This window comes from Mus caroli, unplaced genomic scaffold, assembly GCF_978045245.1.
Source record: "Mus caroli unplaced genomic scaffold, Mus_caroli_1 scaffold_4, whole genome shotgun sequence".
NCBI lineage: Eukaryota > Metazoa > Chordata > Mammalia > Rodentia > Muridae > Mus > Mus caroli.
The window spans coordinates 147381561-147404319 of NW_028227259.1; the positions used below are offsets into that span (position 1 = coordinate 147381561).

The following is a 22759-nucleotide window of genomic DNA, read 5'->3' on the forward strand; positions in this document are numbered from 1 at the left end:
TCAATAGAGATCCCTCTGTCTCCCAAGGGCTGGGACTAAAGGCCTACCCCACTGGGTGTGGCAGCCTTGAAGCCTAAAGATTATAACTTTGAGGCAAATCTGAGCTCTACTGAATCCCAACCTGGGCCACACAGGAAGACCCTTAAAAAGTCAAATAAACCAGAAAGTTGAGATGAAAGTATCCAAGTCTGGGTGTGTGGGTAGGGTAGCCATACTCGTGATCCAGGCATTTGAGATGAGAAGGCAAGAGGATCAGGAATTCGGGGCTGGCGAGATGGCTCAGTGGTTACCAACACTGACTGCTCTTCCAGAGGTCCTGAGTTCAGTTCTCAGCAACCACATGGTGGCTCACAATCATCTGTAATGGGATCTGATGCCCTCTTCTGGTGTGTCTGAAGACAGCTACAGTGTACTCACAAAAAAAGGGGTGGGGGGGGGAATCAGGTATTCAAAGCTTGACTGAGCTACACATAACATGGAAGCATTTTAGTCTGGCTATTATGAAAAAAAAAAGGGGGGGAGTACAAATAAAAAGCAATGAAGACCTGGGGTACTGCTCAGGGGTAGCTCCAAGGCCCCTGGGGTTGATCACCACCAGTCCCAAGATAAAATAAAAGCGTAGGTAGGTTGACCCCCGGTGGCTAAGGACTATGCTCCAGCCAGAGAGCGTTAGAAGGAAATTCCAAAGCCCTGGGAGAGGTGTGGACGGGCCTGAGGGATCTGTGAGTCACCCGCTAATGATGTCCGTAATTACAGCAATCACTTTTTCAGTGACTTCCAGAGGGCTGGGCCTGGGTCAGGCACCTGGCCTCATCCTGCCTCATCAAATGTCACAAGGCAAGGTAGCGTTCAGTATTAATTGGTCCACTTTGTAGATGGGAAAATTGAGACTCACAGACTCATCAAAGGCAGAAAATCAAGACTTCAGTCTCAGGCTTGGGCAGGTGTGATAGGGTCACAGGGCAAGCGGATGGTTTAAGCTCAGTCCTCTGGATCCAAGTGGTCGGAGAGAAGTGATTCACACAAAGTGTCCTCTTGAATATACACTGAAGCACATACAAACATGCATAGACACATGTGCATACAGAAGCACTCGCATTCACACATACACATGCACAATAAGAAGAATCCAAATAGTGATGGGTCATGAACGCCATTCATCCCTGCACTCAGAAAGCAGAGGCAGGCAGCGCTCTGTGAGTTTGAGGCCACCCTGGTCTTCAGAGCAAGTTCCAGGAAAAACAAACAAACAAACTCATTAAAAATAAATAAATAAGGGCTGGAGAGATGGCTCAGCAGTTAAGAGCACTGACTGCTCTTCCTGAGTTCAATTCCCAGCAGCCACATAGTGGCTCACAACCATCTGTAATGGGATCTGATGCCTTCTTCTGGTGTGTCTGAAGACAGCTATAATTGTAATCACTCATAAATAAATAAATCTTTAAAAAATAAAATAATAGTAAAAATAAATAAATAAATGAAAATAACCATCAGCCCTAGAACAGCCAGCCTCCAGATAAAGTAGCTTCTTATCAAAGGATTCCAGGTTCAGAACTGCTGAGGAATGTGTGAAATTGTTAGAAAAGGTATTCAAGCCCTAGACCCTCCCTGGGGGATTCTAGACAGGGGCTCTACCACTGAGCCACGCCCCCAGCCCCTAACTGGGGGATTCTAGGCAGGGGCTCTACCACTGAGCCACGCCCCCAGCCCCTAACTGGGGGATTCTAGGCAGGGACCCTACCACTGAGCCATGCCCCCAGCCCCTAACTGGGGGATTCTAGGCAGGGGCTCTACCACTGAGCCACGCCCCCAGCCCCTCACTGGGAGATTACCACTGAGCTGCATCTCACCGGTCCTACTTTTTATCTTCAGTCAGCATCTCACTATGTGATGGCTTTTACTTCCACCAAAGGCAGATGAGATGCTTCTGTGGGCAAGAGGGACGACAAGGACCCCTGGCTCCTGGCTGGGGATCTGACTCGGTGGCATGAGCACATGACACTGGGTTTCACTGTCAGCAACACAACAAACAGGCTCAACTTTAGATGGTGGGTTTTTCTTTTTTTGATGAGTTTTGTTTGTTTTTGAGACAGTGTCTTACAAAAATCCCAGGATGGCCTCAACCTATCTCCACCCGTGAGCCAAGATTACAGGTATATGCTACCAATGCAGGGCTGGGGGTCAAACCAAGGGTTTCACCATGCATGGTTAGTAAACATTCTATCAAGTGAAGTGAAAGTCCTGGCCCCTTTAGTTGGGGTTGGAATGCCTGCCAAGATGGCAAAGAGCGCATCACGGCGTGGAAACAGAATCAGATTTGGCAGCCAGTCCACCAAAAGGAGTCAAGACCATCCCTAACCGGCCACAACTAAGTCACATGGTTCACTTGTAGACTGAGGCAGGATCTTAAGTTCCAGATTATGTTCTCAGATATGCAGTAAATTGACAGTCTACGGGGGCTATAGCAGACCCTGTCTTCTAAATATGATATCTATGTGTACATACAGGTGTGTGTGCATGTGTCTATTTATAACAACAACAACAAAATACAAAAACACCCCACCACCCCAAGCGATTATCATATACAGTCCTAAATTCCAAGCATTCAAGAGGATCAGGTATGAGAATCGAACCATGAATTCCAGGCCAGCCTGAGCTTCATAAAACTCTTGTCCTAAAAGGAAAAAATAAAAATAAAAAATAAAAAGTCAGGCGTGGTGGCTCACGCCTTTTATCCCAGCACTCTGGAGGCAGAGGCAGGCGATCTCCTTGAGATTGAAGTCAGGCTGGTCTACACAGCCCAGCGAAGTCCAGGCCAGTCAGAGCTATACAGTGAGGCTTTGTTTAAAAAAATAGAAAGGGGGTGGAGGTGCCTCAACCCATCTTGTCCCTGTTCCTCCCACCCTATGAACATCTCTGACCAAAACCCAGGGTCTCTTTCTTTGTATGTATGTGTGTGCATGTATATGTACATACACACACACATACACATACACACACACACACACACACACACCCTTCCCCTTGTATGCTTATTTTGGAAGAATTTCAACTTCAGAGAAGCTCAAAATAGTTACAATGAACTACCATCACCTTCCCGGGCTCTAACCACACCTCTCAGTTTGTTATCTGCTGTTACCTGCCATCTCCCTGGAACATGCCCAGACACCTATATTGTAAGTAGTCGTTTTTTCCCACTTGCCCCAGCCGTCTGCAAGACAGTGGCAGACATGGTGTCCCTGGTCCCTAAATTCCGAGTCCTTATTCCCAGGAAATAAGAACAGCATTTAAACAGCCGAGGTAGTGACTGGTGTCTGGGGATACTGTACTGACTCACCGCTGTGGGCTGATCTGCGGCTCATATTCCAATCTTTCCAATTGCCTCCACGATCCTTTGAGACGGTTTTTCCCTTAAACCAAGACCCAATCTCGGCTACACACTGCCTGTAGCCACAGTCAGTTTTTCTGTTGTCTCCTAAAACACTAACGGCTCCCTGCCTACCTTTGCCTTACACACCACTGACTTTTTTTTTTTTTAAGTCCATGCCAGTTTTGTAAAATGGCTGTTTAAAATTCCAAGACTTCATTGCTGGTCTTCAGGGACCGGGTAAGATCCGCCCCACCCCATCCAGTCTATCTCCCACTGGGCTCTCAAACCTCTGATCCCTCACCCAGCTCTGTTTCTGCATTCTGTCAACTTTCTGCTCTTCAGACACACAAAAGAGTTCATTCTGGGGATGGCTGAGGTCAAGCCCTCTGACCTGGCCCTTCACCCCAAGGGCCAGACCAGACCCAGGGCGTTTTATTTCCTACATGGCCTGTGTCCTCATGATTTGTGTGTTTATTGCCTGGCTCCCACACTAGAAAGTGAGCCCCAAGGAGGCGCAAAGCCTTCAGTGTGTTTGGTTCCCTTACACAGTTCCAGGGCCCAGCGCGGTTCCCCGGTGAGCAGAGAGGCTCTTAGAAACCATTTGCCAAGCAAATGAACGATCGATCGAAGAAGGAAGGAAAAGCAAGGCTTAGGCTGGTGAAACTCCAAAAGGCACCGCCAAGATGAGCCAGAGGGTAAAGTGACCTGTGGCCACACCTGAGTCTGATCCCAGGACCTCCACTGGGCAGGAGAGAACCAACACCAGCAAGTTGTCCTCAGACCTCTGCAGGCAGGTGTGTGCACAATGCGGTGCGGTGTGTACACAATGCAGTGCGGTGTGCGCACACACTCGAACACACACACATTGAAAATAGAATTAAAAAAAAAATAGAAGACAAGCAGGAGGTGACCACTTTAAGAACCAGGGAATCCAATGGGCCCTCCTAGGTTCTAGAACCTTCCCCATGCCTTCCTCTACTGCCTTCTGACCAAAGGGAGGAGAAAAAACAAGCAAACAAACTTATCTCCTCATCCCTTGTCTCCAGCAGCCAGTCCTAACTGATTAATCTTTCTAAATCAATCCCAGGAGGCTGACAGGGTGGATTCCAGAGCTGGGAGCCCAAGGCTGGTTGCCTATTGTCCAAGGGCCAGGTCAAAGTGCAGTACCTCCTGAGTCTACATCCCTGCGTCCCGCCCCTCATTCAATCCAGGGTGTGGGTTCAGAGAAAATAAGCACCCAGATACAAAATCTCGCTAACCGCACTTTACACTGAAAGATGGATCCTTCCCAGGGCCCCCAACTCCAGAAATTAAGTCTCACTGACAAGCTGTGAATATTCACTGCTCAAACTACAGCAGGACCTTACAGCAAGGGGAAAGAAAGAAGCTGCCACCCCTGCCTAATCTGACGGGTGTATGTGTGTGGTGTAAGGGTTGGGGTGTATGTGTATGTATGGTGTGTATGTATTGTGGTGTGTTTGTGTAATATGTGGTGTGGTGTGTGTGCATGTGTGTGTGTGTGTGTTTTCTAGATTTTCTAGGCTGGCCTGCCCCAATTACCCCTGCTCCCTCTATCTCTGCCTCTGAGTGCTGCCTAAGTAGTTGTTTGCCTCCATGCTGACACCCCGTTCTTTATTTTATTTTGAATTTCACCTGAGGAAGGGGCTAGAGCCCTCATACAAACCCACATCAAAGTAGAAAGCTTTGCCTACAACGGACGCTCACCCAACAGTCCTGCTCCCCGGAGGTCACCAGGCCAAGCTCCCCCTGCCTAGTGAACTTTCACTAGGGCTTCTGCACCCCAGCAGCCACAGGCAGGGGCATCCTCCAACCGGACCAGCCCAGAGGTAACAAAAACCCTCTTCCCTCTAGGCTGCGTGAACCCTAGCAAATCGCTCAGTTTCCCTGACATTTTATACAAAAGTAAACAAATAAAGACCCGGTCTGATAAGGCTGCCAAGATCTAAGGAGCTGGCAGCCAGAAAAAAAGCACCGGGTGGTGCCCCTATGCAAAGATCTAGCACCTGCACCCCCTGCAAAGAAAGCCAGGTGGGGGAGGGGTGTCTGGAGTCTCCATCCCCGCCAGCTCCTCCCGTTTGAATGGGGTGCAGTCCCATTTCGTGGTTAATGGGATTAAGTACGGCTTCATCTCTGGGCCTTGACCTGAGGTCCGGTCTATCTGCCCCATCTGGAGGTGGGGACAGATGGGACCAGTGGGAAGTCATAAAGCTGCGAGGGCCCCCACTCTTCCCTCTCTGGCAAGCAAGGCCTCAAGGGGACAACTGCAGTGACTTTCCTCCCATTTCCTCCAGGCCCTCGAGCTACCCTGTACAGAAGTCGACCAGCTCCAAGCAGAGAAGGCCATGACACAGGATTCCAAGGCTGCTTCCAGCTGGATTGCCTAGTCTATGCCTCTGTCACATCATCCACTAGATGAGGGGTTAACCATGGAAGGCAGTCTGACTATGCTACGCCACCAGGGTTGGAAAATGCTGTGCACTTAGAACGACAGCAGCAAGGAATGGCTATCGGCGCTGCTCTCAGCCAAGCCTGGGCCAGATCCCAGGCAGACCTGGAGCAGGCGACAAGCTGAGATTCAGCCAGCCAGGAACACCCTGAGGTCAGATTCCCAGGCCACAGGAGGAGCCCCTGCCGCCACTTCCAGCTAAACCAACCAACCCAGAGATCCCAAAAGTCCAAAAATGCACACACCCATAAACTTCCAAAGGCCCCTCTCAAACGGGGTTGGCCCAAATGGCCTTTGTATCCCAAAGCCCTCCCCAATTCTTGCCTTGGGAATGGTCTGATGCCCCACCTGGGTCACAGGGCACCATTCCTGTATGAATCTGGTCTTGTCACCACCCCCAAGCCCCAAGCGGACGCGCCTCTAGTTCTCAAGGGGCACACGCACACCAGGGGAGATGACCCGGGTCCCCGCGCCCCGGCCGGCGGGGATCTCTGCTCGCCCCTCCCCCGCCGGCGCTTCACAAAGGCCCTTTGTCCCGCTGAGTCCCGGACTCCCAATTCTAGAAAAGTTCCAGGAGAAAAATATCAAAGGCAGAGGCTAATTCGGCGAGCCGTGGTCATCCTGGCGGGCAGGGGAAGATACTAAAGTGGTGGCTCTGAGCCCCCAGGGTGTCCAAGTCTTGTTCCAAAGGACGAGGGAGTGAGTTCCTGGGAAAATCGACCAGGTTTTGTTTTGTTTTGTTTTAAAGGAAGAGCTGGAGTGTTCTCCTTAAGCCAAGCGCAGAAGTGAGGAGCAGCCGGGGAGGAGGTACCGGCTTACGAAGCCGCCACCAGGCAGATCTGCAGGTCCCAGACTCCCTGTCTTCCGGCGCACGGTGACCAAGACTTGGCTCAGTCCCGCCTGTCCCTCTGCTCCTTCCCTGTGCATCCCAGGGAACGGTAAGGGACTGGGCCTTCTCAGCCACCACCTCCTGCGCGTCACCATGGGGTACCCCCTGAAGTCGGTTGCACCGACCTATATCTTCCCCAGATAACCAGGGTCCCTAAGATTTTAAGGGTTCACCAGAGATCAGGCTCCTAAAACTGTGGTCACTATTCTCCTTCATTCTCCCACACCCACCCTTGGAGGCGTGGAACCGCCCGGGACGCGGCTACACACGGGGACAGAACCCAAGACCCACCAGTGCTTGCCAAGAAAAAGACCCATACGGGAGCGGCTGTCTGTCTCCTGGGGTGTGGAGCTAACACACTGTTTTCGCGCCTACAGGTTTTTATTTATTTTATTTTTTATTTTATTTTTGCAAACTCCTCTTCCTCAAGAGCCCTCGGACTGGGATCCCCTAGGGTGATTGTGACTGCAGACACTTGAGCCTCAGGAGGACTGAGACTACCTGGTACACTAGGGACAGGTCTGTCTTCCTGGAGACCGACTTCTGCGCTAGGAGCTGAGCGAGCCTCCTGCACACCCTGGTGAAACCGGACAGAGACGCCAGCTCCAGCCGCCTAGGTTTGAGCTGGGCTCCCGCCCTAAGATCCCCATCAAAGCTGGAGGGTGGGTGCCAGCGCAGTGCGCAACACTTACCCGGGTGCGGGTGAAGGTTGAGACCGGCCATGTATTTCCCGGGCGGCGGGGGACCTGGCAAGCCCGAGGAGGGCAAGCGTCCGGCGGTGGCCGCGCCCACGCGGTGGCTGTCCATGGCCAAGCCGGACAGCAGCGGCGGCGGGGGGCCGTGGACGGACCGCTGGGGCCCGAAATCTCGGCCATCCATCCTCCGCGGGAGTGCCGCGATCAGCCTCCCCACCCGGCCCGCCGGCCTGCTTCAGTGGGACTTAAAAGTTCGGCCTCGATGTAGTCCTAGTGTCCTCGGGTGGCGGGCGCTCCGCGGCGTGCATGGCGGCGGCCAGCGGGGCTTGCGCTCAACCACGGGCCCGCGGCCCCGGGCGCATAAACCGCCCGCGGTGAGTCCCCTCCGGGCGGCTGAGTGGAGATGAGGAAGGAGGCGTACACGGTATCTTTGGTGAGGGAAGACCGCGGAAGACACAGAAGAGGGAAGGGGGAAAAGGGGAGGGGAAAGAGAAAAAAAAGAAAGAAAACAAGTTTCAGAAAGTCGCCTGGCCCTTCAGGGTAGGAGAGTAGCGAACCGAGCTGGTGACCAGAAATAAAATCGGGAGTAGCCGCCCCCTCTCCTCGAAATGCGAAAACCTATGGTCCTTCCTACAGCAGTTCAGGGTTCCCAGGGACGTGGCTCAGGAAAGCGGCCCGGCTCGCTGTGTCCCAGCCCCGTCTCTTGCCTGCGAAGTTCTCCGTAACTGGGGAAGGCCACTCAACAGACCGCGCCCGTTAAGCTAAATCCAAACCCGTAGTTTATTTTTCAGGCGTCACAAGCTCTGGAGGTTTAAAACTTCGAATGCTTTTGAGTTGGTTGAAATGTGTCCATAACGCCATACCACTATCTGATTCGCAAAGTTTAATGTTTAACCTTTTTGGGGCCCTCGTCTTCCCTTTTTTTTTTTCCCCTCCCGAGTTTTGGATCTCCTTGTGAGCCGCGAATAATAATAATAATAATAAAAGGGGTGTTCGGTTTAGGGGCTTTTTGTTGTTGTTTACCAAGGTCAGATACGAAACGGGTTTATTTTTAAAGGAAGATCACCGCCCCCCTCCTGCTGCCCCCGTTGGGCCATTGGGAGTCGCAGAATCCGAGTCCCCGAGACGTGGCATTCTCGCCCGTGAACTGGAAAAAGACTCCTTCAAAACAAGATTTGGTTTCATTTTCCAACGCCCGGGCCTGGGAATACCGATGCCCGGAGAACGTGGCTTGGTGTGGAGGATTTGGGGATCATCAGAGAAGAAAGAAGGGGTCTCCAAAGATCTCGATTCTACCCTAGCTTTGTGACCCACACCCCCAAAATAACCTACAAAGAAAAAAAAAACTTAACAGCGCGGGCCAGCGGAGGGGCGCCTCCCCAGCATCGGGTAAAACCTCCTGTAATTCCTATTTAAGCTGTTTGTTTAAAAGATCTGTCGCTTTCCTGTTCCCGAGGGGGTAGGGAGGTCTCAGAGAGCCCACCCTCCCCTCCCTGACTACCAGCCCCAGACCACTCTAGACCCCCTGGTTCCGGGAGAACCGAGGCGCTCTAGCAGAGAGACTAAGCCACAGCTCCCGGGTGACCAGCCGCCCTACGCCCAGACCCAAAAGTCCTCTTCCCCCAACTTTGCTAAGGACGCCTATTTTAACGTGGCTTTGGTTACAAATACCCCCTCTTCCTCTCGCCCGCCCTCGCTCTTATCAGGCTCTGGTTACCAGAATCGCGTTTACTTTTGAAAAAATCTAGGATCGTCACAGCCCGGGATACTTGTCTCAAAGGCGCCAGGAGCTTCCCGCATACACTTAAAGATAATATTCATTAAAGGCAGCGTTTTGAAAAAGGCAGTGCCCAGGCGCCCCACTTTAAGGAAGTCGGGGTGAAGCCCTACGGAGCAGCCTTTGCCATGGCCGAGAAGCTGGCGTGGCTATCTGCGGGGTTCCACTGCGTCCTTCTCTACTTTTCCCCTCTTAAATGCAGCTAAAATGGCTGAATTCCGGCTTTTAATTAAAAACAGCCTATAATCGAAACCGTCTCGGCGTCCCCGGGCTAGCCCGCCGCCTGCCGGGAACCAAGTAGGGAACCGCCGCCCTCGGCAGTGCTGCAGACTGAGAGCTCGGGTGGGAGTCCAAGGCGCAGCGATGCGTCCTCTCCCCCTGATCCCTGCCCTCCGCTTCCCTTCTGGGGACCCCGACTGTTTCGGGGACCTCCTGCTTTGCGGACCCAAAGGGTATGCTGCACAAGTTCGGGGAGCATCGGGGCCCGGAGCGTACCTGGCGCGGCGGGGCTCCGGGCTCCAGGCTCCGACGGCGACTCCGGCAACCGCCGCGGTTCCTGGCGCGGCTAGGCGCCCGTACTGCCCGCCATCCCTCGGCCGCCGCTCCCCTCCGCCACCCGCAGCCGCCTCACACTTTTTGCCCGCCTTTCCTTTTTTTGGTAGAAAACCGCTCCCCGGGCCGGGCGCGCGGCGCGCCAACTCCTCCGCCCTCCCGCGGCCCCGCTCCCGCAGCCCCCGGAAAAGCCAGCTTTCCTCCCGCCGAGCTCCCCGCTTTTTAATAAAATCCAGGTAGCGCCGGTTTAAAGAATCCCAAATCTCCATATACAGCCCGGGATTGGAAAAGGTACATTACACAACCCCCCTTTCAAGTTCCTCTCGCTGGATCTAAAAAAAAAAAAAAAAAAAACCGAAGTGGGGGGGCTGAAGGGGGACGGGGGGAGGGGAGCCTCGCAGGCGAAGAAACACGCATTGTTCCCGGGTGCGCACCCTCCCCTTCGGGCCAGCCCCCGGCCGCAGCGCATTGGTCCCGCTCGCCGCCCATCACGCGCATGTAAACACCTTGGCCCTCAGCCATTCCTATAAAACCAATTACGGACCTCGGGGCTCCAGCAGTTTCCAGGCTCCCCACGGCGGGGCTGAATGATCAAAACTGGTGGTGAGAATTTTTCCGAGCCGTTTCTAGGCAGCCCTCCCCCTCACCAGCTCCAGCAGACCCCCCCTTCTTTCTCCTTCTCCCTCCCCCCACATCCCAGCCCCTCCTCCTGCGTCTGGGCTGAGTGATCAAAATAGAGGAAGATGGTTGTCGCCGCAATCCCGGGCATTGCAAGGCCTCCTGTCAGCTTCCTTCTTCGGGAGGAGGTGACAAGCTAGCCGGGAAGAGCCCGGAGCCGGCGAGCTGCACATTGCGCCCGCGCCCGGCGCTCCCTCTCTAGGGTGCCACTCCAAAGAGCGAGGTCCAGACGCCAAAATAACAAGGCCTGCTTCTCTCTCTGTCTCTGTCTCTCGCTCGCTCGCTCGCTCCTTTTAAAATAAAGCAGCGATTCATTCCCTGTCCCCCTAGCAGTCGCGGTCGGGTGGGGTGGGCAGGCAGGCGACAAGGACTTTTTTTTTTTCCTTTTGCCCCAGCCTGCGGGTCCCCTCCCTGAAACGCGGTGTCAGAAGGCTTTACTGATTAATATTTTGGACAGGCCGCGGCGGTCGGCAGCGGTGAGTTGCATCTTATAAAAAGGTTCCTATAGAAACCCGGGCTGTGGGGCTCTGCGGCCGAGTGCGCGCCCCTCCCCAAAGCCCCTTTTGGCGTGGGCGCCCCTCCTTCCCCCTCCCCCCCCCCAAGAAAAACCAGAGCAGAAAAAAGGATTAGATCGGCGGAACGCGAGCTGAATCCCTCTCGGTTCTGACATTTCAGCCCTATTAGCATTTCTCCACGGGGCCTTCTGAAACCTATTAAGGTGTAATATTAAAAACCTCTTGGCTGGGGGCCTCTCTCGCCTTCCATCCACCGCGCCCCCTCCAGGGAGGGCGAGACCGGGAAAGGGAAAAAAAAAAATCTGTTGAGCTCAGAGGAAGCAAGCCAAGCCAAAAAGTGCTTGGCTGGCCACGGCGGCCAGAGGGGGAGGGGAGCATCAATCCCCCAGACTTTGTACTTTTATTTTGCTCTTTCAGCAAAAAAAAAAAAAAAAAAAAAAAAAACTTTCGAAGTTAAGTGGCAGGGAGCCGCCGACGGCAGTCTACCTGACTGGGGACCCAGGGAGTGTGGCCCTCGCCGAAGGGACCAGTCCTAAAGGGTGGGGAGATCCCCTGCACCCTCTCCGCAAGCCCCACAGGAGCCCGAGCCCAGCTAGGCATTACCTACCCTGGAAAGGAAGCTTGGAAAGGCAGAGAGCCTTGCAGATCCTACCTCGAGAGCAACCGTGGTTATAGGGTTTTAATTAAAACAAAAGAAGCCCGCTCTTTCGCCCTGCTCTGCGGACTCAGCGTTTTCCTACTGCTGCTACTTTCTTTCTTTCTTTTTTTTTTTTTTTTAAGAAAATCCATTTTTAAGGCAATTTTTGAGTTTTTTTTTAATGAGATAGTTAGTGCTCATCCGTTCTATTTTTCTTTCCTCCACTTTTAGAAGGAAAAAAAAAAGAGGGAAGATTCGAGAGAGAGCTGGGGGTGTCTAATTTAATTCCAGGATAAATTTGAAGGGGGGAAAAATTCAGCCTCTTGAGAGCAGTTTCAAGTTGCCCTTCCTGGAGCTTTCTGGGCTGGTTTCTAGGCTGCCCTCTTTTAGAAGCTGGAGCTCGGTGGGGGGAGGAGGGAGGAGGGAGAAGAGAGAGAGAGAGGGAGAGAAAAGAACGAAAATAGCCGGAGCTGAGGGGAACTGAGCGGCGGTGTCCGCGCGCTCGGAGCTGGGCGACCGGGTCTCAGTGGCAGCCAGGGGCGACCGGAGGCGACCGGTGCTGCCCGGGGACCGGCAGGAGCAAAGACGGAGAGAGGGGGGTTAGAGAAAGGAGGTATTGTGTCTATGTGCCTTAGGGGAGGGGGGGAGTTGATTGCAAGAAATAAAATAAATGCTGTTAAGCTGCGAGGGCTTCTGGAAACAAGAGAGAAACGGGCTGAGGGGGTGGGGGGCGCCTAGTGCCCTTGAGTCTTATCCAGAGGCCTTTGTGGGTTCCTAGTTAAACCCTCCCACGCCTCAGTCGCTCGCTTTCCCCCACCCCCCAACGCCCTCCAATATTCAGAGCGCAGGCCCTGGTCTCCCCCCAACCCCCTCATCCCTCCCGGGATCCAGAATGTTTTTCTTATTTTAATACAGCTCAAGAAAAAATATGTATCTTGAGAGAGTCGGAGTGGGGTGTGGGGATTGTGCAAAAGGCTTGCGGGGTTGGAAAAAAACAAAGGCCTGTTTTTATAAATGTTTAATGTTTTCACCCCTGGATGCTCCAAGACGCCGTAATTGTGACGGCGGGGTATGTGTGCCATAAATCATTTAGCTGCTAATAAAAAATTATTCCAATTTGCCCCGGATTTGCCGATGGCGTTTGCATTTTTCAAGTGTGCGCCCCGTCGGCGTGGCATACCGACCGACCCAGAGTTTCATTAGGGCTGAGGTTGGGGCGGAACATGACCCGCTCCCCTCTGGAATGTACGGCTCCCCAGTCCCCTCTCGACCTGCCACTTGGCCCTCAGGCCACCGGGTGCGCTGAACCTGGGGAACGATGGCCCCGGATCCCTGGCCCCCGGGAGGGGAACACTGAGCACCCCCTGAATCTCTCCAGGCTGCCAAGTACAACGTGCGGTGCACAGGCCAGTGCCCAGGTCTCCTTGTCCCTGTGTCCCTCACATTTAACAGCGGTCGGGAGCCATGTTGGGGCGTGGGGACATTTCTAGAGAAGCAGAGGCTACACTACACCACCACTTCAGAGAGTCTCCAGGTCTGGGGAAATAACCTCCAAGCTGGGCTGGGCCACACTTTATCTACAAAAGCCCTGTATATTAGTCCTGAAACCGAGCTGGAGACAACCGCAGGGACCATGAGTCCAAGCGCCATCTTCCGCGTCCCATCCCCCACGCTTGTTTACCCGGTGGGATCCGTGGCCAGAAAAATTCTGTTGACGCAGTGCGTGTGTGTGTGTGTGTTGTACTGACTGGAGGGAAAATCGTGGGGGACCTCCGCGAAGTCCCAGGACGCAATTCCCGGACAACCCACCCGGCTGGCCTGCCTGGTCCGGCATGGTTGTCCCGGAACACTCCTGAGGCTTTTGGTGTATTCTTCCAGATACCCGGTCCAGGTCTGGAATCTGTGGACGAGTCCCCGCGGACAAAACTCAAAGCTCTTTGTTGTAAAACCAGAGGACAGGCCAACCTTGAGTGCGGCTGCCTTCCCTGCCGTGCGCCTTTGTCCGGCTCCAGGGAACCCCGCGCTCCCCTCACTTCTGCCCCACGAAAGCTTGAACCCTCATCTTCCACAATCCGGAGGTTGTTAGCCGTGTGGACAGGTTTCCACCATGCCCCTCCATCAGGGGAACTGGGCGCAGGGGGGTGGGGAATAAAAAGAGGAAAAAAAAAAGAAAAGAAAAGCTAGTTTTCATTCAAGTGACCTTCTCTATCGGTTGTTGTGAACCAGCTCTCCCAGGGAGTGGAACTCCACTGGAGACTAAGTGACCGGGACCCTAAGAGAAAGCCAGTTTGTGCCTCCGGCGATGCCACGGTAGAGTGTAAGGCGGTTGTTTCCGTAGATCCTAAATCCGGCTGCCCCGGAGCTCCCGACCAGGGCGCCGCTAAAACCCGGAGAGGCCATGCCGGGCCCAGCCACGCTCGCAGTCTCTCGCTGCGGCTGGCCCATCAGCAGCTGGGTATCCTGGAGTTCATCCAGCCAAGGGTAGCCCACACCCGCCAACAAAACCAAGGATGTGGTGCCAGAGCCTCGCACGCCACCTCGGTCCCCAGCGGGCAACTCGCAGCCCAGGGGCGGTGGCACCAGGCCACTTCGGATTTCTGCTCCTCTCAGCCCCGCCTCCGACCCTGGCCTCCTCCTCCGGCCCGGGTCGGGTCTTACATTCCACTGTCTGGCTTGAGATACATTTGGTGCGCAGGGAGCGGCTAGGGTCATAAATCTCCACTCTGGCCCTCCTCCCCGAGGCAGGGCCAGGCACTCTTCTCTCCTTGGTCATGGCCTGAGGACCCCGAGACCACGCAGGGAAGCAAGCCAGGAGCTTCCCCATTCGCCAAAGAGAGGGAACTGCCTCACCCACACAGTGCCAGCATCGGGAGTATCGGGCCTCACAGATCACCGGCAGCTGGGGTACGGGGTCTGGGCCCAGGCACTTTCTTTAGTATAGTTCAATGAGGGCTGGGGTGGCTGTGAGGTCATTTGTGCCAAGAAGGAGGACCTCTAGACCCCGTATTAATCTCAGGCCCTTTACAAGAGATCTACTTTGGGGGAGGGAGCATACAAGAACCGATCAAAGTGGCTACAGGCATGGTATTTGGAGACAGGACCTCATAGGCTTCCCTTGCCTCCTTGCCAAGGATACCCCGAAACGCCTCCTTTGGTTCCGGTTTTCCCGAGCCCACCACGCGCCTTGATTCTCAGAACCGAACCATCCAGAAAGCAGGCATTGGTCATCTGGCGATGGCGGCCATAGCGTGACTGTTAGACCTAAGGGGGGTGGGAGGGAGGGCGAACTACCCAAGGGAGTGTATTTGCGGTTTCTAACGTCTCATGCTACAAGAATTTTCTTTGCCAAAGAGGCAGGCAACAGACGATTATGCTGGTCCCTGTGAGTGCATGGGGCTCAGGGTGGGGACAGCTGCACCGGGGGCAAGCATTTACCCTCTGGGTTGCTTCTCTGTGTGTCAGATGCGGGGTGCAGGGATATGGAAACCTTGCTCTCACCCACGTAGCTCTTAGATTCCCAACGATGTCTCAAAAGCACTTTTAGAGGGGCCGAGGGCTTTGGGCCGGGCGCAGAGAAATGTGAGCACTGACCCGCGTAGTAGCCGAGCAGCAAGAGGCTGTAGATCCACATTCCCGGGCTAGCAGTCCCTGCAAGGCCCCAACGAAGCGCCTCGGAAAAACAACAAAGCTTTGCCAGTCTCATCCAAGGTTAAACTCCACCGCAAGCATTTTTCTTTTTCTTTCTTCTTCCTATTTTTTTTCCCTCCCTCCCCGGAATCAGAGCGATAGCGTTACTGCAAAGAAACCGCAAATAAATCAGCTCCTCGGCAGCCCGCTTTAGAGCTGCGGTGACCTTGGGGGGGGGATGTTTTCCTGCTAGACCCGTCCCAGAACTGGCGTGGGGGAGGGGGCCCAGTGCCAACTCAATCCCCCCCCCACACACACACACCTAGAGAAACAGAAGAGGGGGTGGCCAAGGACACTGGTGCGTGTACATTATAGTATGTGTGCCCCCGTGAGGAGTTTGGAAAGAGGTCAAGGGGATACTGTGGTTATTTTAGGAGGACAGTGTCCGGTAATAGGGGGGTTGCTGCTGCGGAAAAGGCCTGTGTACCCCAGGCTGCGCTGCCCACTCCCACCCCCCGCAAATGCCAAGCTAGTCTCTGGGGAATGGGGAACAAACCCCCGATGGACAAACGAGGCCTCTTTGGGGACCTCTGGTCTTTGTCTGGGTGTGACCGGGTGTGTTCCGCAGCCAGTTTGTGCGGGGTGTGACTAATCGGATTTCTGTGTGTGAGTGCCGGGGTGACTAATGGAGGGCTTGGCAGCACGTGTGTTTGGGGAGGGGCACTGCACCTAGGTGGGGACTCGGTGCCCCAGGAGGGGGCTGCCTGATCTCAGAAGTTCCTTCCCTTCCCCCTTCCTTCTGGCTCCCAGCTTTGTTTGGGCCTCTGCGGGGCTGCCTGGCAGGCCCGTGCATGCAAGGGAGCCGTGGCTCAAATTCCACAGCATGCCTGGCGCCCAGAGGCAGCTCCTGGCCTCCCGCCTCCCTCACCCACGTGGTGCCTCCAAATCCGGGCTGGCCGCTACCAAATTGGGGCTGTCCCACCCCTTGTAGCTGAGCCCTCCCAGCTTTTTCTATGTTGCTCGGGGGAAGCCAACGCAGACACGGAGCTCCGTGGTTTGTGATACTGTCCTAAAAGGATTCATGGAGATGGCGGAGGTCACAGCCACACACCAAGGAAGTCGCTTAGGCTGGGAGTTCGGGCTCTCTTTGGTCCTTTTTTTTTCCCTCTTCTGCCACTCACACACCACTCACGGTAGTCAAGAGCGCCATCCAACTCTAGGCCTCTAGCTCTAGCTCGACCCCAGACCATTGGGGCCTTGAAGGTGGCCGTGGTTCAGACTTATAACCGCCGCACTTCAAAGGCAGTCTTCCCAGGCCAGCCAAGGCTTCATAGTGAAACCTTGTTCCATAAGGAGGAAAATAAGTAAAACTCTAGTTTTCATTTATTTTCTAGTTATTTGTGACGGTATATAGCTACTCTCCAGAGCCTGAGAGGTGGAAGTCGGCGGAACAGGAGTTCAAGGTCATCCTGTGCTGTCTAACAAACGGAGGGAGGCCTGCAGTTCAGTCAATCAGCCTCTCTCCCTCTCAAAAAAATCAATAAAGGGGGCCAGCAAGATGGCTCAGTAGATAAAGGCTCTTGCCACCCAAGACTGATGATCTGAGGGCCAGCCTGGGAAGCCGGGTAGTCAGAAGAGAATGGCCTTGCAGACACGCTCCATATACACACAGTAGATGAGTGCTTTTTAAATGTGTGTGTGTGTGTGTGTGTGTTGTTTATACAAAACAGATATTTTTTAACCAGAAAAAAACCGAGATTCTCTAGTGGGTAGGGATGGGCGTGGTTAGAAAGGTGGGTGCAGCTCTCCACACCGCCCAGGACCCCAGGGCAGATTAATTTGGAGGTCCAAACACCTGGACAATCAATCAATCACACATACCATCTCTCAATCCCACAGCCTCTCTCTTGCTGGTAGGCTGCTGTGTCTAGTGTCTTTGCCAGGCAGAGACACACTCATCAAGAAGGCCCCTAAGACCCAAGGAAGTGGGGGCAATCTAAGTAAGGTCACTCCCCCCCCCCCAGTCAAGAAAGAGATAGAGGGGGGGTTGACTCTGACCATATCTCCTGAGCCAGTACATTTCCAGCTCTCTCTCTCTCTCTCTCTCTCTCTCTCTCTCCCCACCTCACTCCCCCCTCCTTTTTTTCTCCTTTTTATCTTTCATTAGCATGCATTTTCTTTCAAGCAGGAAAGAAAAACATTTCCCATGGCTACAGCTTTGAAAGCCCCCTCCCATCTCCTCCCCAGTACTCCCCTGTCAATCTCTTCCCATCCCTTCCCATCCACTGAAAGCCAAAACCACCACCACCCCCAATCCCCAAGAAAGATCAAACCTTATGTGAAGACACACACCCTTCACAGCGTCCGGGCGGTACACCTCTGCGTTTGTAACTCATAGAGGAGGGGACAGGAAGCAGGAGACCCCCACAAACACCTGTGCGTATCCAGATTCAGCAGCCACAATGCATCATTTCTCAAGAAACTTCTAGAACTGCTCTGGCCAGGGAGACCCTGCCCACTTGAATTTTTTTTTTCTGGAAACCTTGATTCTCCTCCAGGATGCCCCCTGCACCACTCTACTCCCCTGATACAGCTCCCTCTTCTGGGGGGCTCTGTTATAGGTTGAGTGCCCCCCCCACCCCTAATTCCTGTGTGTGGAAACAATCTCCTCAAAATTGAAAACATTCTGTCACACAGGGAAGCTGTGGGCTCTGAGGCACGTAAAGCAAAGCCAACCTAAAATAAAAACATAACCTTACACAAGTCACAGGGCGCTTTCCCAAGGTCCGAGGAGTAACGGTCCACAGGGCTGTCTGAAGGTCACTCCTGCATGGAACCCCTGTACATCTGACCAATAAACACCTTGGTTCACCAAGGTGGGCTTCACCATGGTCGATACCTGTGTGAGTAGATGGGGGGAGGTGTAGTGTATGTGCAGGTATGTAGGTGCCTGGAGCCACATCCCCTACTGCTCTCTGCCTTATACCCTTGAGACAGAGTCTCTCTTCCTGTATCTAGAGCTAGGCTGGCTGCTTACAAGCCCCCAAGCAATCCTTTGGTCTCCACCCTGACTCACACACTCCCTGGAACAAAGGTTCTGGATACCTCAGGCCCTCCTGCCTGTGCAGCGAAACCTCTTACCCCCACTGAGCAGTCAGCTCCTGTTACTTTGACCCACTGTCAGAGTTCTGTCTGGGACAAGTTAATTTCACATTATGTTAGAGCAACAATACTTCAGAATGACCTTATATGGAAATAGGAGCTTTCCAGAGCGTGGTAGTACAGGCCTGTCACACTAGCAATTCGAGGCAGGGGAACCACAAATCCAAGACAAAACCTGAGCTGCCTAGAGAGACTCCGGAAACAAAATTACCATTTTAACCTTTTGTGTGTGGAGGGGGTGCATGTTCACGCAGAGGTGTGTACATGTGTGTGGTGGCCTGAAGTTGTCACCAAGTGTTGTGGTGATTTGAATAGGTATGGCCCCCATAGACTGCTGTGTGAATGCTTGGCCCATAGGAGGCGTGGCCTTGGAGTGGGTGTGGCCTTAGTGGGAGAAAGTGTATCAATGTGGGGGCAAGCTTTAAGGTCTCCTATTCTCAAACTATGCCCAGAGTGGCATACAGTCCCCTCTGAGTTCCTTCTCCAGCACCATGCCTGCCTGCAGGATGCCATGCTTCCCGCCATGATGATAATGGACTGAACCTCTGAACTGTAAGCCAGCCCCAAGTAAATGCTTTCCTTTATAAGAGTTGCCTTGGTCATGGTGTCTGTTCACAGCAATAAAACCTTAAACAAGTGTCTTTGTGCTCTGTGCACGTTATCTATATTGGCAGGATCTGCTAGGCATGTTTAATCCCAGCACTGAGGAAACAGAGGCAGGTGGAGCTCTGTGAGTTTGAGGCCAGCCTGGTCTACAGAGCAAGTTCCAAGTCACATGGAGAAATGGGAGGCAGGGAGGTGGGGATGGGCAAGATCTTTCACTGAGCCTTGATCTGACTCTTGCCCCAGGAATCCTCGATTTACTAACCTTGGAGTCTTGGATTGCAGGCAGCTGGCACAGCTGCTTCTGGGCACCCAAACTCCTCATACTCTCAGTGCTGTGCCTCATCCAGAATTACCTCCCCAGCGCCTTCTTTAACCAGTTTGTTTGGTTAGTTGGTTGGTTGGTTGGTATGGTTTGGTTTGTTTTGTTGGGGGGGTGGGGGTGGAGACAGGGTCTCACTATGTAGACTAGGCCAGCCTTGAACTCACAAGTGATCTGTCTGCTTCTGCCTCACAAATGCTGGGATTAAAGGTTTGTACCACTATGCTCGGCTTAACTAGTTTTTAAATTTTTTTAATATTTATTTTTTTATTTATGGTGTATGTGTGTTCACAGAGTATGCACATGCCACAGTGGGACTCTGGAGGTCAGAGGAGAAACTGCAGGCGATGCTTCTTGTTCTACTATGTAGGTGCCTGAGATCAAACTCTGGTTGTCAGGCTTCGTGGCAGAGACAGAGGCATGGCACTGGCTTGCTTTGTTTTTTGTTTTTTTGTTTTTTGTTTTTTTTTTCGAGACAGGGTTTCTCTGTATAGCCCTGGCTGTCCTGGAATTCACTTTATAGACCAGGCTGGCCTCGAACTCAGAAATCCGCCTGCCTCTGCCTCCCGAGTGCTGGGACTAAAGGCGTGCGCCACCACGCCTGGCCTGGCTTGCTATTTTAACCACTTTTGTTTATATAAGACTTACTTATTTATTTATGCATATTAATACACTATAACTGTCCTCAGACACACCATAAGAGGGCATCAGATCCCATTACAGATGGTTGTGAGCCACCATATGGTTGTTGGGAATTGAACTCAGGACCTCTAGAAGAGCAGTCAGTGCTCTTAACCCTGAGCCACCTCTCCAGCCCATTTTAACCATTTTAAAAAGACTTTCTTTGTATTTGTTTTAATTATATGCCCCCCCGCATGTGTTTTTGTGCATGGGTATGTGTATGGATGTATGTGTGTGTGCATGACTGTATATAGGTGTATGTATGAGGGTGTGTGTGTATGAGAGTGTATGTATGGGAGTTTATGTGTATGTATATATGTGCACTGTATGTGTATGGGTGTATGTATGAGAGTATGTGTATGGGTGTATATATGGGTATGTGTTGGGTGTATGTATGAGAGTGTGTGTATGAGGGTTTATGTGTATGTATGTATATGTATGTGTGTGTGTGTGTTGGGTGTATATATGGTTATGTGTGTGGTTGTATGTATGAGAGTGTGTGTGTTTGGGTGTTATATGTATGAGTGTGTGCATGGGGGTTTACATATGTGTGTGTATATGTGAATGAGTGTGTGTATGGGTCTGTGTTTATGTGTGTATGTTTATATGTGCCTGCTTTTTAACAATTTTCAATTTGTTCAATTTTACCAATAAAGATTCAGGAGCCAGATGCTGGGGTGAAAGCCTACTAGCTCAGAGAGGCAGAGAAAACACCCAGCTGACCTTTCTCCTCAGCTGATGTCCTAGAAGGAATGTTCTCTTTCCTGCCGGCTCAAAAAACCATCCTTCAAGCAAAGTGACCCTCCCTCCTCCTTCCTTTATCTCTCCACCCATCTTCCTGACTCCCCCTCACTCTCTATGGTTTTTTTCTTTTCTTTTTTCTTTTTTTTGGGGGGAGGGAGAGAGGGGTTCGAGACAGGGTTTCTCTGTGTAGCCCTGGCTGTCCTGGAACTCACTCTGTAGACCAGGCTGGCCTCGAACTCAGAAATCCACCTGCCTCTGCCTCCCAAGTTCTGGAATTAAAGGTGTGCCCCACCACTGCCCAGTTTGGCTTTTTCTTAATAATCCTATGTTCACTTCTTGTCAACTGGTTGCTTACCCTGCCTCTTGACCTATGGTTGACTTTATTTAATCCTCTTTACAATATTTAAGCAGAAAGCTCTTGGATTAAATGTCTAAGCCACATCACAACTAGAAACAGGTTTTTCCAATAAATAATACAATCTCTGGGTTCACAGTGTGATCAAAGACATATCCTGCAACATGTGTGTGTGTGTATTCATATATATATATACACACACACACACATGTTGTAGGATATTTATATATATACATGTATGTGTGTGTGTATATATATATATATTTATATATATATATATACATATATATGGGTGTGTGTGAATGCATGCATATGGGTATGTGTATGGGGGTGATGTAGGTATGGCTATGTGGGGTGGTATGGATGTGTGCTTGGGTGGGGAGGTGGGTATAGGTGTGTGATTGTGTGGGGGAGATAGATGTGTGTGGGTGTGGGGAGTATGGGTATGTGTGTGGGTGTGAGCCACCAGCCCTGGGTGCTGGGAACTGAACCTAGGTCCTATGCAAAAGCTCTAAGCGCTACTTCCCCACTGAGCTGTCTCTGCAGCCCTACATTTTAGCCATTTTATTTATTTTATTTTATTTTTATTTATTTATTTATTTATTTTTTGGTTTTTCGAGACAGGGTTTCTCTGTGTAGCCCTGGCTGTCCTGGCACTCACTTTGTAGACCAGGCTGGCCTCGAACTCAGAAATCCGCCTGCCTCTGCCTCCCGAGTGCTGGGATTAAAGGCGTGCGCCACCACGCCCGGCTCATTTTAGCCATTTTAAAACGTATGCGCATGGGTTATGGGTTTATGGTATTGTAAAGCCATCACTAGCATCCATCCAGAGAACTCACTCATCTTCCCAAGCTGAATCTCTGTCGCCATTAACTACAGTCCCTTCTACACACACACACACACACACACACACACACACACACACGCATACACGCACACACACCTATCACCTATGGCTCTAGTTTGATTTTGTGAGCATGCGTGTATGTACATGCCTCTGTGTGTGTGAGTACCTGCCATGACCTGTATAAAGCTCAAAGGCCAGCTTTTAGGAGTCAGTTCCCTCCACCCACTGAGGACAAGCTGTGCAGCGAGCATCTTTACCCACGGGTCACCTTGATCTCTCCTAGAGTCCCTGTATTCTTTCCTAACTGGCTAATTTCATGCCATGCCCATGGTAGAGCATCTCTCAGGGTGTTCTTTTTAAACTGGGTGATAGTCTGCTGTGTAGATTGTGTTTATTTGGGCATCCGCCCCGGGGTGATCTTAGTCTGCTCTGTTGTGGCTGTAACTGAATACTTCAGAGCAGCCTATGCACAATGACAGACTAAGGCAGGAAGATTTTGAGTTTGAAATCACTCTAGACTGTCTACATAGTAAGAAACTGTCTCAAAAAAAGAAAAGGAGCCGGGCAATGGTGGCATACACCTTTAATCCCAGCACTTGGGAGGCAGAGGCAGGCGGATTTCTGAGTTCGAGGCCAGCCTGGTCTACAAAGTGAGTGCCAGGACAGCCAGGGCTATACAGAGAAACCCTGTCTCGAAAAACAAAAAATAAAATAAAATAAATAAATAAATAAATAAATCTTAAAAAGAAAAAGAAAGGAGGAGGGACATAACTTTGTGGATCTTGCTCTATTGGCTACCCCATAGGGCCTTCCTCCTGGGTCATGGTGAGGCAGTCTA

The 22759-nt window shown here is 52.2% G+C and overlaps 1 protein-coding gene and 1 long non-coding RNA gene across 9 annotated transcripts in view; one reads left to right on the forward strand and one right to left on the reverse strand.

Annotated features, from left to right (window-relative positions):
- Positions 1–10065, reverse strand: part of Tnrc18 (trinucleotide repeat containing 18) — a 93805-nt gene extending 83740 nt beyond the window's left edge. For 6 of the 8 annotated variants that reach the window (XM_021161707.3, XM_029477004.2, XM_085837399.1 and 3 more), the window contains exon 1: positions 7419–9018. In XM_021161707.3, coding sequence (XP_021017366.1) covers positions 7419–7605 — 187 coding nt within the window. In that variant the 5' untranslated portion in view covers positions 7606–9018. Of the gene's footprint in view, positions 1–7418; positions 9019–9693 lie in introns of those variants that run through there. The other 2 variants (XM_029477002.2, XM_085837400.1) reach the window with 2 other exon arrangements.
- Positions 10066–10184: 119 nt separating this feature from the next.
- Positions 10185–12707, forward strand: LOC147005397 (uncharacterized). Its single transcript, XR_015047020.1, has 2 exons — positions 10185–10353; positions 10824–12707. It is a non-coding gene; the product is annotated as an uncharacterized LOC147005397 (long non-coding RNA).
- The last annotated feature ends 10052 nt before the right edge of the window (positions 12708–22759 follow it).